Source organism: Scyliorhinus canicula, chromosome 1 (genome assembly GCF_902713615.1).
Source record: "Scyliorhinus canicula chromosome 1, sScyCan1.1, whole genome shotgun sequence".
Lineage (NCBI taxonomy): Eukaryota > Metazoa > Chordata > Chondrichthyes > Carcharhiniformes > Scyliorhinidae > Scyliorhinus > Scyliorhinus canicula.
In genome coordinates this window covers 21,023,368-21,040,983 of record NC_052146.1, presented here as the reverse complement: position 1 = coordinate 21,040,983, position 17,616 = coordinate 21,023,368, and the positions used below count along the sequence as shown (strand labels likewise).

At 45.8% G+C, this 17,616-nt stretch overlaps 1 protein-coding gene and 1 non-coding gene across 2 annotated transcripts in view; one reads left to right on the top strand and one right to left on the bottom strand.

Moving 5' to 3' along the window:
* Window positions 1–13,150, top strand: part of slc6a4b (solute carrier family 6 member 4b) — a 57,159-nt gene extending 44,009 nt beyond the window's left edge. The window contains exons 11-13 of the mRNA XM_038817945.1: window positions 4,425–4,525; window positions 10,634–10,801; window positions 12,614–13,150. Coding sequence (XP_038673873.1) covers window positions 4,425–4,525; window positions 10,634–10,801; window positions 12,614–12,694 — 350 coding nt within the window. The 3' untranslated portion in view covers window positions 12,695–13,150. The remainder of the gene's footprint in view (window positions 1–4,424; window positions 4,526–10,633; window positions 10,802–12,613) is intronic.
* On the bottom strand, window positions 12,301–12,492 carry LOC119978963. Its single transcript, XR_005463608.1, has one exon. It is a non-coding gene; the product is annotated as a U2 spliceosomal RNA (small nuclear RNA).
* Window positions 13,151–17,616: the final 4,466 nt, after the last annotated feature.

Here is a 17,616-nt window from a genome sequence, read left to right as displayed (position 1 = left end):
ACCCTATCCTGAATCCCCCTTAGCGGTAGGAGCGGGTAGGTTGACACCTGTTTACAAAGGAAGTCCTGCACCTGCAGATACCTGAATTTGTTTCCCCTCGCCAACCCAAACTTTTCGTCCAATGCCCTCACACTCGGAAAGCTCCCCTCTATGAACATATCCCCCATCCTCTCAATCCCCGCTCTCCGCCATAACCGGAACCCCCCATCCATATTCCCCGGGGCAAACCGGTGATTATCACGATGCTCCCACTGCTCCCACATGTCGCCTCCACTGGTCCCAAACTATCAGGGCCGCCGCCACCACTGGACTGGTGGGGTACTGTGCCGGCCGGAACGGCAGAGGCGCAGTTACCAACGCCCCCAAACTGGTGCCCTTACATGAAGCCGCCTCCATACGCACCCATACCGACCCCTCCCCCACCAATAATAGTTCCTAAAATTTGGCAGCACCAACCCGCCCTCTCCCTGACTCCGCTCAAGCATTACCTTCCTTACTCGCTTAATATGGGAAAGAGGTTGCCCGCCCAGACAAAGCCCGTGATAACTCTGTTGACCTGCTTAAAAAAGGGCCACGGAATAAAGATGGGGAGGCACTGAAATACAAATAGGAATTTTGGGAGGACCGTCATCTTCACCGTTTGCACCCTCCCGGCCAGAGACAACGGAAGCGCGTTCCATCTCTGAAAATCGTCCTTCATTTGGTCCACCAGCCGGGCAGATTCAATTCATGCAGACGGATCCATTCCCGTGCCATTTGGATGCCTAGGTACCTAAAGCTTCCCTCTACTAACCTAAACGACAGCTCTCCCAGTCGCCTCTCCTGTCCCCTCGCCTGGACCACAAACATCTCACTCTTTCCCATATTAAGCTTATATCACGAAAACCGGCCAAATTACCCTAAAGCCCTCATGATTTCTTCCATCCCCTCTATTGGGTCCAAAACGTACAGAAGCAGGTCATCCGCATTGAGTGAAACCCTGTGCTCCACGCCCCTCCGAACCAGTCCACCCCAGCCCCTCGTGGCTCTCAGAACAATTACCAATGGCTCAATAGCCAGCGCGAACAGTGGGTAGAGGGGCATTCCTGTCTCGTCCCCCGGTGCAGTCTAAAATAGTCCGATGTTGTCCTATTCATCCGTACACTCGCCACAGGAGCCTGATACAGCAACCTGACCCAGTCAATGAAGCCCCGCCCAAATCCAAACTGTCCCAGTATCTCCCACAAATAGTCCCATTCTACCCGATCAAAAGCCTTTTCTGCATCCATTGCAATCACTACCTCCACCTCCCTCCCTTCTGGGGGCATCATAATCACATTTAACAGCCATCCAACTGCCTGTCCTTAACAAACCCCTTCTGGTCCTCCCAATAACATCCGGAACACAATCCTCAATCCTGGAGGACAAAACTTTGGCGTTTGGCGTCAGCAGTTTGGCGTCCACATTCAACAGGGATATCGGCCTGTAGGACCCACACAGCTCCAGGTTCTTGTCCTGCTTCAGAATCAGCAAAATCGTGGCCTGTGACATCGTCAGGGGCTCTAAACCCGGCTCTCGCTTGCCTTATTGAACATCCTCATCAACACTGGACCCAATTTCCAGAGAACTTTTTATAAAACTCCACTGGGTACCCATCTGGCCCAGGGGCTTTACCCGCCTGCATGGCCTTCAGACCCTCCACTGTCTCTTCCAACCCGATCGGGGCTCCCAGCCCTTCTACTCGCTCCCTGTCCACCTTTGGGAAATTTAGCTCCTCCAAGAAGTGCCTCATCCCCTCCGGCCTCGCAGGGGGTTCCAAACTATACAGCCTACTGTAGAAATCCCTAAACGCCTTATTCACCCCCGCTGAATTTCCATCCAGGTTCCCAACTCCATCCTTTACTTTCCCTATCTCCCTGGCTGCCTCCTTCTTTCTAAGCTGCTGTGCAAGCATTCTGCTGGCCTTCTCTCCATGTTCACAGATCGTCCCCCTCGACTTTCTCAGCTGCTCCACCACCCTCCCTGTGGTCAGCAAGCTAAACTCTGCCTGTAGCCTCTGCCGTTCCCTTAAAAGCCCTGCCTCTGGGGTCTCCGCATACCTCCTATCGATCTGTAGGATCTCCTTTACCAGTTGGTCCATCTCTGTCCTGTCCACCTTCTCCTTATGGGCCCGTATCGAGATCAGCTCCCCGCTGACCACCGCCTTCAGTGCTTCCTGCACCACCTCTGCTGAAATTTCCCCCGTGTCATTGACCTGCAGGTAGCTCTGAATATATTTCCTCAGCCGCTCACACACTCCTTCATCTGCCAAAAGTCCCACAACCAACCTCCAGTGCGGGCGCTGGTCACTGTCTTTACTAACCTGCAGGTCAACCCAGTGCGGAGCATGGTCTGAGATTGTAATCACCGAGTACCACATGTCCACCACCCCAGCCAGCAAGGCCCTACTCAAAATAAAGAAATCAATCCGGGAGTACACTTTATGCAAGTGTGAGTAGGAGAACTTCTTCACCCTCGGCTGCCTAAATCTCCGTGGACCCCCCCCCCCCTCCCCTCATCAGCTCCATGAACTCTTAATCCCTTTGCCATTGCTGGCACCCTGCCCGTTTTCGAGCTTGACCTGTCCAAGTCAGGGTCCTAACTGTGTTGAAGGCCCCTCCCATGACCAACCTGTGCGAGTCCAGGTCCGCTATCTCCCCAGCGTCCTCTTTATAAACTCCACATCATCCCAATTTGGCGCAGACACATTTACTAATACCACCTGCACCCCGTCCAGTTTCCCACTGACCATAATGTACCGGCCTCCCACGTCCGAAACTATTCTAACTGTCTCAAACACCACCCGGTTATTGATCAGGATCGCAACCCCTCTAGTCTTTGAATCGAGTCCCGAGTGAAAAACCTGACTGACCCAGCCTTTCCTCAATCTAATCTGGTCAGTTACTCTAATTTCGGCTCCTGCAACATTACCATGTCCGCATTCAATCCCCTAAAATGCACGAACACACATGCCCTCTTGACCGGCCCATTTAACCCTCGAACATTTCAGGTGATCAGCCTAGTTGGGGGGCTCATTACCCCCCCCCCCCATCCCCTTTTTTAGGCTCGCCTCCAGCCCGTGCTCCGCGCCTCTACCGGTCCATCCCCAGGCAACCTCCGCCCCAACCTCCTCTCTGTCCCTCAGCCCAAGTCCCTCCATCGTATCCATCACTATTTATATGTGTTCAAATATCCATCACTATTTATATGTGTTCAAATATCCATCACTTGTTTCACAATCTGTTCCCACATTCCTGCTAGCAATGCTGCTATTAGCTACCAGGAATACATGAGGGAGGTCCCAAGTAACTAATTTACTTGCTAATTTGCTAGTAGCTAATTTTTCCACCCTTGTTTGGACATAGCTACCCTTCCACAAAATGACAAGATTAGATATTGAGGAAATACATAGGGCGCAATTCTCCGCACTCACGACGGTGCGGAGAATAGCGGGGTTCGTAAATTTTTACGGCCACACTAGTCTGACGCCCTCCCGCTATTCTCCCCCCCCCCCCCCCCCCCCACGCCCGACACGAATCGCTGCCGCCGTTTTTTTACGGCCAGCAGCGATTCTCAGCTGGCCGATGGGCCGAAGTCCAAGCCCTTTACAGCTGTTTTTACGAACGGCAAACACACCTGGTCTGGCCGTTCATGGAGTTCACGGCCGCGGCATACTAGCCCCGACCGGGGACCTGAATCGGTTCCCGGTCGGGGAGGGGGAGGCTGGCGTCAAACCCGCCCGGATTTGACGCCAGCCTTACGATTTCTCCCTGTCTGGGAGAATTGCGCCCATAATTTTTTAAAAATAAATTTAGAGTAGCCAATTATTTTTTCCAATTAAGGGCAATTTAGCGTGGCCAATCCACCTAACCTGCACATCTTTGGGTTGTGGGGGTGAAACCCACGCAGACACGGGGAGAACGTGCAAACTCCACACGGACAGTGACCCAGAGCCGGGATCGAACCCGGGTCCTCAGCGCTGTAGGCAGCAATGCTAACCACTGTGCCACCGTTCACTTGTTTCTCTTAACAATGTAATTAACATTAACAATGTAATTGATAAGTCATTGACACTATAGAAAACTGGGAGTTTTATTTCAAAGGGTTTTAGATGTAAATAAATATTCTAATGGGGCAGAAATCCATGTGAAAGTGTGTATTCCATGTAAAGGTTTTTATGTAAAGCGATTTGATATGACTTTCACATATATGTACCATAGCTGAGATACATGCATATTATATGTATATATGATATATATAATAAATATTGAAGTATATACACAGGACATTATGCATCAAATATATACCAAGAAATATTATTTATCTGAGTATGATATGCGATTGTATTGTCAATATTTTTATCAGCTCCAACAATTTCCCAATTTCTGTCCTTGATTGATCTGCAGGTGTCCAGCGATTCTGCGATGATATCCAGACAATGTTGGGTGTCTCACCAGGACTCTTTTGGAGGGTTTGTTGGGTGGGCATCAGTCCTGCCTTCCTAGCTGTGAGTAAACAAGGCCAATGGAACCTGGGGTTGGTTTATATATCATAAGGAGGCATCCTTCTGCCCCTGACTAAAGACCATTCCTCCTGAAGTATTGCTGATATATCGATCACCTCCAGTGTTAATAGTTTTACAAGATAGATAAAAACAATAGCCTCAAAATGTCTGAATTGTTGAGGGCGCTCCAGAAGGACGTGTCATTTGTGGGTGTGGAGACCAGAATTTGGGGAAGGTCTTGGTTTTGCCCTTTTCCCCCAAAATGAAAGAGGTATGTGCACTTCTTGAAATTCTCCTGGTCAGGAGAGAGAGTTCCACTTCCTTTAGCACCAATGCAAAGTGGGCCTGTAGCCTGCAGTCACACATGTATGCCATCTTGGCAGAATCAGAATCTGTAATCGATTTATTTATGGCTTGGAAAACAATTACAAAGTGCAAAACTACTTACAGAACTCTGGTGGGGCACAATCCCAGTAGCATTTTAAATAGTACAGGTGCCCATACCCTTTATATGAAATAACATTTGAAAGGTGCTAGGGTCAAGATTGTGGTTTTGGTGGTGAAACAGGCATCTGGTCACCCATCCAGAAAGAATCAGTGTGCACCTTGAACCAATTTCCTTTTTACGTTTAGCCTTTTTTTCTCATCTGCTCAGAAGTAGCTTGAGTCCGTATATTTTGCCACATTTGGTTAATGTACTCCAGACCTAATAGTAAATCCTGAGCACAGTAAATTGCATAATGGTGGATGCCATTGCACTTTCTATCACCTCGTGTGTCAGAATTATACCATTAGTTTAATTTACACCATTAAACTACAATTCACACATAAATTAATATACTGAAATGAAGAGAAGGAAAGATACTAAACTCAGGGTGTGACCGAAGAGCCTTGTTGCGCCGGCTCGATGTCGTGATGAGGCTGTTAAATCTCACGAGAGGGGATACACAGTGAGATCTAACAAAATGTTGCAATCTGGATCTTGCCCTCGCTGGGTGAGATCCAGATTTATATATTTGAGAGAACAGTTAAGCTCACTGAAATATGCCAGTGCTCGATGCTCCCGCAGCCCGGGAATGAACATCCGCCCCTGGGTGACCTCGCCATGGCGCCTCTCAGCTCTGGTCCGCACATACGTGAACCAGGCATAACGGCACCTTGGGGGGGGGGGGGGGGGGGGGGCTGTCCCAGGCCTTCGGTAGCCCCTGAGAGATCAGGCTCTGGTCAGGGTGATACCTTGGCATTCTCACTGCCATGCAGGCACCTTGGCACTGCCACCTGGGCACTCTGGCTGCCCTGCCACGATGCCTGGGTGGCATTGCCAGGGTGCCGAAGCCAGGTATCGGACCTGGGGGTGCCTTGCCCTCCTAAGGTTGGGTGAGGGGCGGCTCGAGCACTAACAGGCAGCCCAGAGACCGAGACTGGGACCGAGACAAGAGATCGGATTGGCATTTTAAAATGACGAGCTGAGCTTGTCAGTGCTGGAAGCGACGTAAGTGTGGGCTTGGGGGGATGTTCCTCACCGAGGCCAGAAAGAAAGAATCCCGTTTGATAGCAGGGTCATTCTCGACACTGCAGGCTCTGAGAAACACCCCACTAAACCTAAATTGTAGTTTAATGGTGCCTAAAACGGGACTGTGTTTTCCAGTTAAATTGTGCCCTCAGTATTTAATAATAATAATAATCGCTTATTGTCACAAGTAGGCTTCAGCGAAGTTACTGTGAAAAGCCCCTAGTCACCACATTCCGGCGCCTGTTCGGGGAGGCTGATGCGGGAATTGAACCCGTGCTGCTGGCCTTGTTCTGCATTACAAGCCAGCTGTTTAGCCCACTGTGCTAAACCAGCCCCAGTTAATTTATACAAGAACAATTTTGGTATGCTAGTATAATGGTTATATTATTAAAAGATCTTCGACTAACTATTCAGAGTACAAAGTTCAAACCAGAAATCAGAAACTGAACTGGGCCAACCACAAGATGGACTGCAAGGACTCACCCAGGCTGCTTAGGCAGCACCTCCCAAACCCACAACCAACACCACCTAGAAGGGCAAGGCCAGCCAACACATGGAAACACCACAATCTGTAACTTCCCCATCGAGTCACTCACCATCCTGACTTGGAACTATATCATTATTCCTTCATTGTCACTGGGTCAAAATCCTGGAATTCCCTTCTTAACAGCACTGGGCAGCACGGTAGCATTGTGGATAGCACAATTGCTTCACAGCTCCAGGGTTCCAGGTCCGATTCCGGCTTGGGTCACTGTCTGTGCGAAGTCTGCACATCCTCCCCGTGTGTGCGTGGGTTTTCTCCGGGTGCTCCGGTTTCCTCCCACAGTCTAAAGATGTGCAGGTTAGGATTGGCCCTGATAAATTGCCCTTAGTGTCCAAAATTGCCCTTAGTGTTGGGTGGGGTTACTGGGTTATGGGGCTAGGGTGGAGGTGTTGACCTTGGGTAGGGTGCTCTTTCCAGGAGCCGGTGCAGACTCGATGGGCCGAATGGCCTCCTTCTGCACTGTAAATTCTATGATAATTTATGTGGGTGTACCTACACCACATGGACTGCTGCGGTTCAAGAAGGCAGCTCACCACCAGCTTCTCAAAGGCAATTAGGGATGGGTGATAAATACAGGCCTAACCAGCGATGCCCAAATCCCGAAAGTGAATTTTAAAACACTGCCTTGATGGTTTGAGAATTTGAATTCCATTTTTATAAACTTTGCAACAGTAAAAGCAAAGCTGGCATTGTTGGATTGTTTAAACTAATGACCTTTTGTAAAGGGAACCTGCTTTCCTTACCTTTAGGGCCTGGATGTAATTTCTATCCCATTCCAATCTGATTCCCAACCACCCTCTCAAGTGTCTGAGAAGCCACTTAGTTGCATCAAACTGCTCAAGTTGAAATCCCACCACTACATTTGCAGGTCAACTAGCAATCTTAAATAAATGCTGCCCTTGCCAGCAATGCCCACAACCCAAGAATATATATTCTAAAAATTGGAATTAGTCAACAAGAGGTTAATACGTTCATTTTTGAAAGCCACTTCGTTAGTTTTTGGCATGTAACAATTATTTTGGTAAATTACACTGCATCTTCTCATGTGTTGTTGAATGGGCAGCAGTTGACGTGTGTAGAGCATGCGTTATTAGCAAAGAGGGAGCTTGAATGTTCTCCTCTGGGACTGCTGACAAATGGACTCTTCACATACGGCCTTTATACTTTTGAACACAGAACCGTCAATCAATGACAATGAGTGGAACTCTGCCAGAAAAGCAATTACATGAAACGCTAATGAGGAAGTAAACAGCTTTCAGTGGGGTTTGAATGCTTCTTGAGGCTCTTGCACAGTGCATAGTTCAATTTACACCTTTTATCTCAATTGATTTCTGATCGATGAATTTTAACTTTCTCTGCCTGACTGACTGACTGCAGCCGATCATTCTGTATCTCGTAAAGCAATATCCTGGATTTTACATCCTGGTTGTTTTACATTGTGTAAAATGACAGATCCAGAACGCTATCTGCCATGTACCATCACAGCTGGGGGTTTTTACCCTTTAGTAACCAACTCACTGATGTGTTGGGTATGCTGGGTCTGCGAGGACTGCGTTTACCATAGCAGTGAGAGAGACAGGCTACCAACACTTGTAGAAGTATAACTCTATTTTATTTAACTATGAGCTGTTAAACATACTTGCACTGTGGGTCAACACTATGTTGAGTTGAATGGAGACCTGAGGCTAACCTGATCAGACTATCCAGCTAGCACATGGTGGATGTTCATGTTGCTGATCACGGGCTCTAGCTGTCTCAGAGGCTGCATCCCAAGAGAACGAGAAAACTAGTGCCCTCTGGCTTGAGAGTGGCCGTGTCCTGTCTGGTGATTGGCTGCTGTGTTCTGTGTGTTGATTGGTCATTCAGTGTGTCAGTCAGTATTTGTCTATGCACCATCATATACTTGTGTGTATATTATGACACTCACATTCTACACATTGATCACTTTGCATGAGCCAAATATCCATCCTAAATGTAACTTTTACTAATGTGTCCTTTACCTACAGTGTTTTAACTTGAAGTTGTGTTGACGATTTAGTTTTTCACTACCAATTATACACTTTGTGAGATCAATATCACAGTTTGTTCCTTTCAAGGATGAAAACCTCATATTTTTTCAGTCCTTCTTCATAACTCAGTATTGTGACACCATGGATTAATATTGCAGCTCCTCCTGCACCACACCATCTTATTGAATGACATTTTGCCAATTAAGGGGCAATTTACCATGGCCAATCCACCTACTCTGCATCCTTTTGGGTTGTGGAGGTGAGACCCACACAGACACGGGGAGAATGTCCAAACTCCTCATGGACAATGACCCGGGGCTTGGATGGAACTTGGGTCCTTGGTGCAGTGAGGCAGCAGTGCTAACCACTGTGCCACCGTGCCGCCCTAACATCGCACCATCTTTTAAAAATTTTTTAGTGTAGCTAATTAATTTTTTCCAATTAAGGGGCAATTTAGTGTGGCCAATCCACCTAGCCTGCACATCTTTGGGTTGTGGGGGTGAAACCCACGCAGACACAGGGAGAATGTGCAAACTCCACACGGACAGTGACTCAAAGCCGGGATCAAACCTGGGACCTCGCCGCTGTGAGGCAGCAATGCTAACCACTGTGCCACCGTGCTGCCTGCACCGCACCATCTTAATGGTTTGATATCCTTTGTGTCTTAGTGGCAAGAACAGGACACAGCAGTAAAACATCTAATTTTCACGTTAGAAGGCAGTGTCGCCATAAAACGTTATAACCTGGAAATATTACTGTGAAATGTTATTTTATGAATGCTTTGCTTATTTCAAATGAGTTATAACATCTACTTTAAATAGGTTAGAAAGCAGGAAATGAAAGTGGCTGGGAATGTTCCACATTTGTACAGTAATTTTGTAAATTCAATTTCCAGTATAATACAGACGAAAGTTTCTATCCATGTTGAAAAGAATGTGCTCGTGTGAAAACTCGGCTGTTTCCAAAGGAGCTGTTTGGTTCAAAGGCTAAAACCCATTAAGTGAAAGCAAAATACTGCGGATGCTGGAAATCTGAAACAAAAACAGAAACAGCGGGATAAACTCAGCAGGTCAGGCAGCATCCGTGGAGAGAGGAACAGAGTTAACGGGCGGAATTCTCCAGCCGCTCACTCCCACCGGCACAGCACCCCACCTAGGGGTTTCCCGGTGGCATTGGGTGGTTTCAATGTGAATTCCCATTGACAGAGGCAGGAGCAGAGAATCCCACCGCTGGCTAAAGGCTCAACACATCCCGTTGCCGAGAATCCCACCCAATGTTTTGAGTCCATTAAGTGAGCACGGTGAGGCTGCTGGGTTTGGAGCCACTTGACAGGGTGCACAGTGAATGAAGGTGCATTATTATGGGAGGCAAATTCCTGATAGTTTCTGTTTCATTCATGGATTTTGAAAATCTTGAACCATTGTTATGCTTCCCATTAAGTTTACTTCATTATTTTGCTAGTCATTCAGAATTGTTGTGCTGCTCCTGATCACAGTCTTAACAAATAATGGAACGCAATCTAAAAATGCTCTATCTCAGCTTACACGCAAAGGAGGAAATGAGACAATGTAAATTATTTCTTGGGATATCGACAGCAAGGTCAGAATTTATGGCCCATTGCAAGTTATCCTTGAGGTGCTGGTGAGCATTATTCACAAACTGCTGCATTTCCTGTGGTGAAATTACTACAAACAGTCTTGTTTGGTAGGAAGTGCCAGAGTAGGGATGGGGAAACCTGCTCTGGGCTCCTAAAGGTCACTACAGTCCCCCACCAGAATATATAATCGTTTCTTAAATGATTACAAGGTTATAATCCCCACTCCGCCCCCACTGGGTCACTCCTCTAAGTGGTCAATCTAAGAGTCTTGTTGTTGCAGGTCTAGCAACAGTACATCCAATTCTGCTCCTTGTTGTGAGAGAGGTGACTTTAAAAGACATTTAAAAGAGATAAAACTAGAAAACTCTCAGCATTCAGCATCACGTAGGTGAAAAATATTATTTATTTGATCCCAACTTAAGGTATCACTTTTCTATCTGCTTTGCAGTTCATTACAGTGAGCTCACTTGTGTATCAGCCCCCTCTCAGTCTATTTGGCTACGATTATCCAGACTGGAGTATAACAGTAGGATATCTGATTGGAGCTTCATCCTTTATGTGGATTCCAATATACATGGTGTATAAACTAGTATGGACCCCTGGATCTCTTAAACAGGTAAGAATGACACATTTGAAGTAATAACACTTCCCTTGTGCTCTCTTGATATCATGAAGAAGTCTTACAACACCAGGTTAAAGTCCAACAGGTTTGTTTCAAATCACTAGCTTTCGGAGCACTGCTCCTTCCTCAGGTGAATGGAGAGGTAGTATCCAGAAACAATTTTTAGGAACCTACCTCTCCATTCACCTGAGGCAGGAGCAGTGCGCCGAAAGCTATTGATTTGAAACAAACCTGTTGGACTTTAACCTGGTGTTGTAAGACTTCTTACTGTGCTCACCTCAGTCCAAAGCCGGCATCTCCACATCATCTCCTTGATATCAGTTTTGTTTGCATTTAGCAGAAGATGAATTCAGAATGTGCGTGGGCAAAAGTAAATGAGTTTTGAGTTTGTCCACTTGACAAGACTAAGAAAGAAGTTAATTGGCAGCTTATGTTTTATACCAGGGCTGTTTCGCGGCCACAGAACCTCACACGGCACATTTGCTTCTCTTGAACTCAGGGATTGAACAGATCAGAAGCCAAGGGGGGGAGAAACTGAAACGTGGAAATCAATCTTTAGCTGTGCTTGGCTGAGCCCTGGAATCCGGTCACGTACATACGACCCAGCAGAGGAGTGGTACACCACCACAAGGCACTCAAAATGCCGGGGAGAGAAAATAAAATTAAAAGGGAGTGATAATGCCAAACAAACGTAAAGCTCTTTGCATTTACACACATCACCTGTAGTTCAACAATCAATAATTTACTAAAGTTGCCATCTTCACAGAAGAATATTTGGAAATAGTTTTAATCTGTTCAGATACATGTGAAGTGAGGAATTAAAAGCATTGACATCTAGGTTTGGATTTTTGCACTCATGGCTGCGATGGACGTCAGTTCTGGGGAATGGAATACAGTGAATCCTAGGTCCGTACACAAAGTAAAGTTCCTTCTGCACTCTCTCTATAGAAACCTTTGGTGAGGCGTAACATTAGTTAATTGTGAGGGGAAAATCCCTCCGCTCTGTGGCAACATTGCATTTTAACTTCAAACTGTGATCAGAACCCCTGACCGATGTGACGTTTCAGCTTCCCTCATTAACAATCCGCACAATTTGTGAGTGAGGTTTGGCAGTTTGATTCTGTACTGCTTCTTTCTTCATTAGGAACTGGGTGGAGACTATATGGGTTTAATGTAGAATCTTTAAAAGACTAGAGATTTTCAGCCCAACAATCTGAGTGGAGTCCAACCCGATTGACAGGGGGCTAACTCATCATATCACCCAATGGTATCCAAAATAACCGTTCCCACTGGACCTCCATTTGTGTTATCAATCAGTGTTATATATTGTGCCATCCAGTACTCCCACTGTAAATGCCATAAGACATAGGAGCAGAATTAGGCCACTCGGCCCATTGAGTCTGCTCCACCATTCAATCATGGCTGATATTTTTCTCATCCCCATTCTCCTGCCTTCTCCCCATAACCCCTGATCCTCTTGTTTTATTATTTTTTTAAATTACTTTTTCTGAGTTACAAAGCCAGAGCTCAGAGTGTGGACAGGGGCTAACCCCTAATCCAGCTCCTTGCCTGCTCCAAAAACCAATTCAAATTGAATCCAATTCAAGGTCCCCACAAGAGAGACATACCAGATCTGAGTCAAAAGGCTCCTACACTTGATCTTAGCCAAAAGGCCGAGAGGTGATCCTCATCCCTTTATTAATCAAGAGATTCTGCACATACCACGCTCCACTGAGTTCTATGTTTCAGAAGCAGGTCTCCTTGTCATTTTTACCATGACTGTCAGTATTTTCTTTGTTCACACAGCGTCTGGCAGTCTGCATTCGGCCAGAGATGACGATCAGAGAACAGAAGCCTGATTCATTCTCCATGAATACTATTCCTTAATCTCTTCTATATATTGTGTGTAGAAACTTGACTTTGGGATTGGCATGGATTTTTGTTTTAAACTCTGCGTGGCCTGGGAAATGAGGAAGCAAATGTTACCACACTTGACATGCCATTTTCAGAACATAGATATGAACTAATTCTGCAGCAACCTTTGGATAATTACGAACTCATTATAGGTAACTTATGTATTTGGAGAGACCTTACTTACAGTTTGTTCATTTATAATTCTTGTGGGTGCAAAAAAAATCAAGAAAAACTGCTGTTATGAAATAATATTTTGCTAACTCACTGGGAATCACCACTAAATAATTCTGATTTATCATCAATGTAGATTTAGATTTATTGTCACGTGTACAGTGAAAGATATTGTTCTGTGTACCATCCAGGCAGATCATTCCATACATGAAAACATAGGACATATGATAAATAGAACAATAGAACATTACAGCGCAGTACAGGCCCTTCGGCCCTCGATGTTGCGCCGACCTGTGAAACCAATCTAAAGCCTAGCTACACTATTCCATCATCATCCATATGTTTATCCAATGACCATTTAAATGCCCTTAATGTTGGCGAGTCCACTATTGTTGCAGGCAGGGCATTCCACGCCCTTACTACTCTTTGAGTAAAGAACCTACCTCTGACATCTGTCCTATATCTATCTCCCCTCAATTTAAAGCTATGTCCCCTCGTGCTAGCCATCACCATCCGAGGAAAAAGGCTCTCACTGTCCACCCTATCTAATCCTCTGATCATCTTGTATGCCTCTATTAAGTCATCTCTTAACCTTCTTCTCTCTAACGAAAACATCCTCCAGTCCCTCAGCCTTTCCTCATAAGATCTTCCCTCCATACCAGGCAACATCCTGGTAAATCTCCTCTGCACCCTTTCCAATGCTTCCACATCTTTCCTATAATGCGGCGACCAGAATTGCACGCAATACTCCAAATGTGGCCGCACCAGAGTTTTGAACAGCTGCAACATGACCTCATGGCTCCGAAACTCAATCCCTCTATCAATAAAAGCGAACACACTGTACGCCTTCTTAACAACCCTATCAACCTGGGTGGCAACTTTCAGGAATCTATGATCTGGACTGGATATAAATACACAATGTAAATACATAGACATCGGGTGAAGCATACAGAGTGTTGTGGTAACAACAATAGAGAAGATGCGTAGAGAGATCGATTCAGTCCATTAGAGGGTCATTCAGGAGTCTGCTAACAGTGGGGAAGAAACTGTTTATGAACCTGTTGGTGCTTGTGCTCAGACTTTTGTAACTTCTGGCCGATGGAAGAGGTTGGAAGAGAGAATAACCTGGATGGGAAGGGTCTTTGATTATGCTGCCCACTTTCCCAAGGCAGCGAGAGGTGTAGACAGAGTCAGTGAATGGGAAGCGGGTTCGTGTGATGTTTTCATGGCTCTCTGTAGTTTCTTACAGTCTTGGACCGAGCAGTTGCCATATCAGGCTGTGATGCAGCCAGAAAATTGGTAACAGTCAATGTGGACATGCCAAATTTCCTTAGTTTACTGAGGAAGTATAGATATTGTTGTACTTTTGTGGTCGTAGCAGCAAAGTGGGTGGACCAGGACCGATTGTTGGTGATGTAACCAATTGGATCAGTGGGCCAATGAATGGCAGATGGAGTTTACTTTGGATAAAAATGATCCTGTTGAAATCTTTTACAACCTGCTTCACTATCCACAATGCCACCAATCTTGGTGTCATCTGCAAACTTACTAACCATGCCTCCTACATTCTCATTCAAATCATTAATATATGTAACAAATAACAGTAGACCCAGCACCGATCCCTGAGGCACACCTCTGGTCTAAAGATTGGTCTTGGAGATCTCAAGTGGAGGTCGTGATTATATGCTTTGGCAGCTTGTTCCCATTCTACCCTTTCTCCTTAACAACTCACAAGTTGAGAAATTGAGTTAGATGTTTGTAATATGAGCAGCATTCAGAACCTCAGCAGCCCCTCAGACTCCAAAGGTCAGAACTGTATCAGTGCACAATCAACTGGGTCCAAAAAGGACAAAGTACAGTACTGCCACCTGGGGTTTGAACTGTGGCACTACATCAGCATATGGTAGTTGACATAACCGGGCAGTCATGGACAATTCATTACAGAATCGATTTTAGAACATAGAACATAGAACAGTACAGCACAGAACAGGCCCTTCGGCCCTCGATGTTGTGCTGAGCAATGATCACCCTACTCAAACCCACGTATCCACCCTATACCCGTAACCCAACAACCCCCCCTTAACCTTACTTTTTAGGACACTACGGGCAATTTAGCACGGCCAATCCACCTAACCCGCACATCTTTGGACTGTGGGAGGAAACCGGAGCACCCGGAGGAAACCCACGCACACACGGGGAGGACGTGCAGACTCCACACAGACAGTGACCCAGCCGGGAATCGAACCTGGGACCCTGGAGCTGTGAAGCATTTATGCTAACCACCATGCTACCGTGCTGCCCAAGCTATGCCGGGTGGATTGGCAGCCTTATCAATCAGTCAGTGACCATCCCAAATAATGAATTGAGCGTGAAGCACATTGTACTCTGCTGACAGTCAGTACCTCGACTCACATGGGAATAGGTGCTTGGGCATCTATTGAAGGGAACTGTGGCCCAGTGGTTAGCACTGCTGCCTCACAGAGCCAGGGACCTGGGTTAATTCCGGCCTGTCTGTGTGGAGTTTGCACTTTCTCTCCGTGTCTGCCTGGGTTTCCTCCGGATGCTCCGGTTTCCTCCCACAGTCCAAAGTTGTGCAGGTTAGGTGGATTTGCCATGTTGAATTGCCCCTTAGTGTCCAAAGGATGTGCAGGTTTGGTGGGATGATGGGGTTATGGGAATAGAGCGGGGGAAGTGGGCCGAGGTGGGCTGCTCTTTCAGAGGGCTGATGCAGACTCGATGGGCTGAATAGCCTCCTTCGGCACTGTGGGAATTCTATGGTTCTAACCCAGAATGGGTTGAGAAAGAGAGGGTGAAATTGGAGTGAAAGGAATGTAATCATTTTAAAAGGCAAGAACTCCTTACGGGCACAAATTACTCATATCAAAATAGCAGCAGTGAGCAATTTTCCAGAAAAATGGTGAAGAAGGGGAATAAATTAAACCTTGCTCTTTGACCTGAACTAGTTCACTGTCCCTTATTCCACCATACAAAACTGCTGATTTTTCATTATAATCATAAACAAATCGATAATGAAACATATCATGCCATTTCAGCGGATTTATATATAAGGCGATACAAGGTAAAATGTTCATTTTTTTGCACGCGTTCTTAAGGAAGAGTTGATTATTTTTTAACAAGGATTTTGTAAAATAGCAATGTTTGTACTTTTGAAGCGTGCTCCTAGTTCAACCCACTCATTCCTGTTGTGTGCAATTTTTAAGCTGTAAACTTTCTCAAACAATTAATAAAATGTAAGATGAGTGCTAATAGGTTACATCTAGCAGCTCCAGCCGTAACATATATGTATGTGCATGACTAACAACCCTTATGCAGAGAGTAACTGGATAGAAATATCTCTGGCTTTATGAAAGTATGTTTTACAATAAAAGCTGCTGTATAAATGCAAGATAATTCTCTTTATTACTTGACAGATGGTAATGTGTAGTGTGTTAATCAAATCATTTTGCTGAACAAAATGTGAATATTTAACAGTTAACAAAGTTTTAATGACAACTTAGAATTGGAAGAGCAGACCATCTCCGGTGAAGAAATTCGATGGTTTGGTTGAAAACAAAGCGTATAAACATAAAGAATTAAATAAAAAGATAATTTGATCCATCAATCCCAAAGCCACCCCAAGTGAGCCTTTTTAAATCCAGTGTTGATTATTATAACGTTTGATATTGGGGTATGGACAGTGCTGACAATAAATTCAATGCCTGTGCAAAGTTGTTTAGAGAAGAGGTTGATGTGGCATCTGAAGTCACTGCAGTCCAGGTGCTGATGACACTTTTACAATATTGTCACATAGAAAATTCCAGAATATCAAAAAAAGAAACAATGAAGAGGTAGGGGGGGAAGGGGTGGTGTTGGGTCAAGGGAGGGAGGGTAGTTGGAGGGGATAGAGAGGAAGCAGAGGGACCCATGGAGTTCAAGGGTCAGTGCTATAGTTACTGAGAAGTCAGATGTGGTAGTTTAAATTCTTGTATCCTTTTCTGGGCAACTATGACAGTCAGAACCATCTGATGTTTACGATTTAAAATGCAGGCCAATTGTGAAAAGGAAGCTTGAATCCCTGGGCAATTGCCATGCGATTCCTTGCCTGGGAACTTCTTGGAGTGGAGGAGGTGCCCCCCCCCCCCCCCCCCCCCGGTCCGTGTATCTTGGGGGTGGGGGTGCAGATACGTTGTCCCGGACCTCAGAAGCTATGGATCAACACTGAAGAATGCGTAGGAAATGGAGACAGGACAAGTACAAGACAAGAACAGAGAATGCTGGGAAAACTCAGCAGGTCTGCCAGCATCAACAGGAGAGAAACAACGCCAATGTTTCGAGTCCCTAGACTCTTCCTCAGAACTGAAAGGAGGGAGAATCTATTAGAGCAAAAGAAACTGCAACAAAAAGTAGCAACTTTGTTTTGAGGCAACACTTCTTTCCCCCGTTATTCGTTCATGGGATGTGGGTGTCGCTGGGTCAGTATTTATTGCCCATCCCTGAGTGCATTTAAGGGTTGACCATGTTGCCATGGGTCTGGAGTCACATGTAGGCCAGACCAGGTAGGGATGACAAATTTCCTTTCCTAAAGGGCATTAGTGAACCCAATGGGTTTTTACGACGATCAACAATGGTTTCATAGTTGTCATTAGACTTTTCATTCCAGATTTTTATTGAATTCAAATTGCACTACCTGCCCTGGTTGGATTCGAACCCAGGTCCTCAGAGCA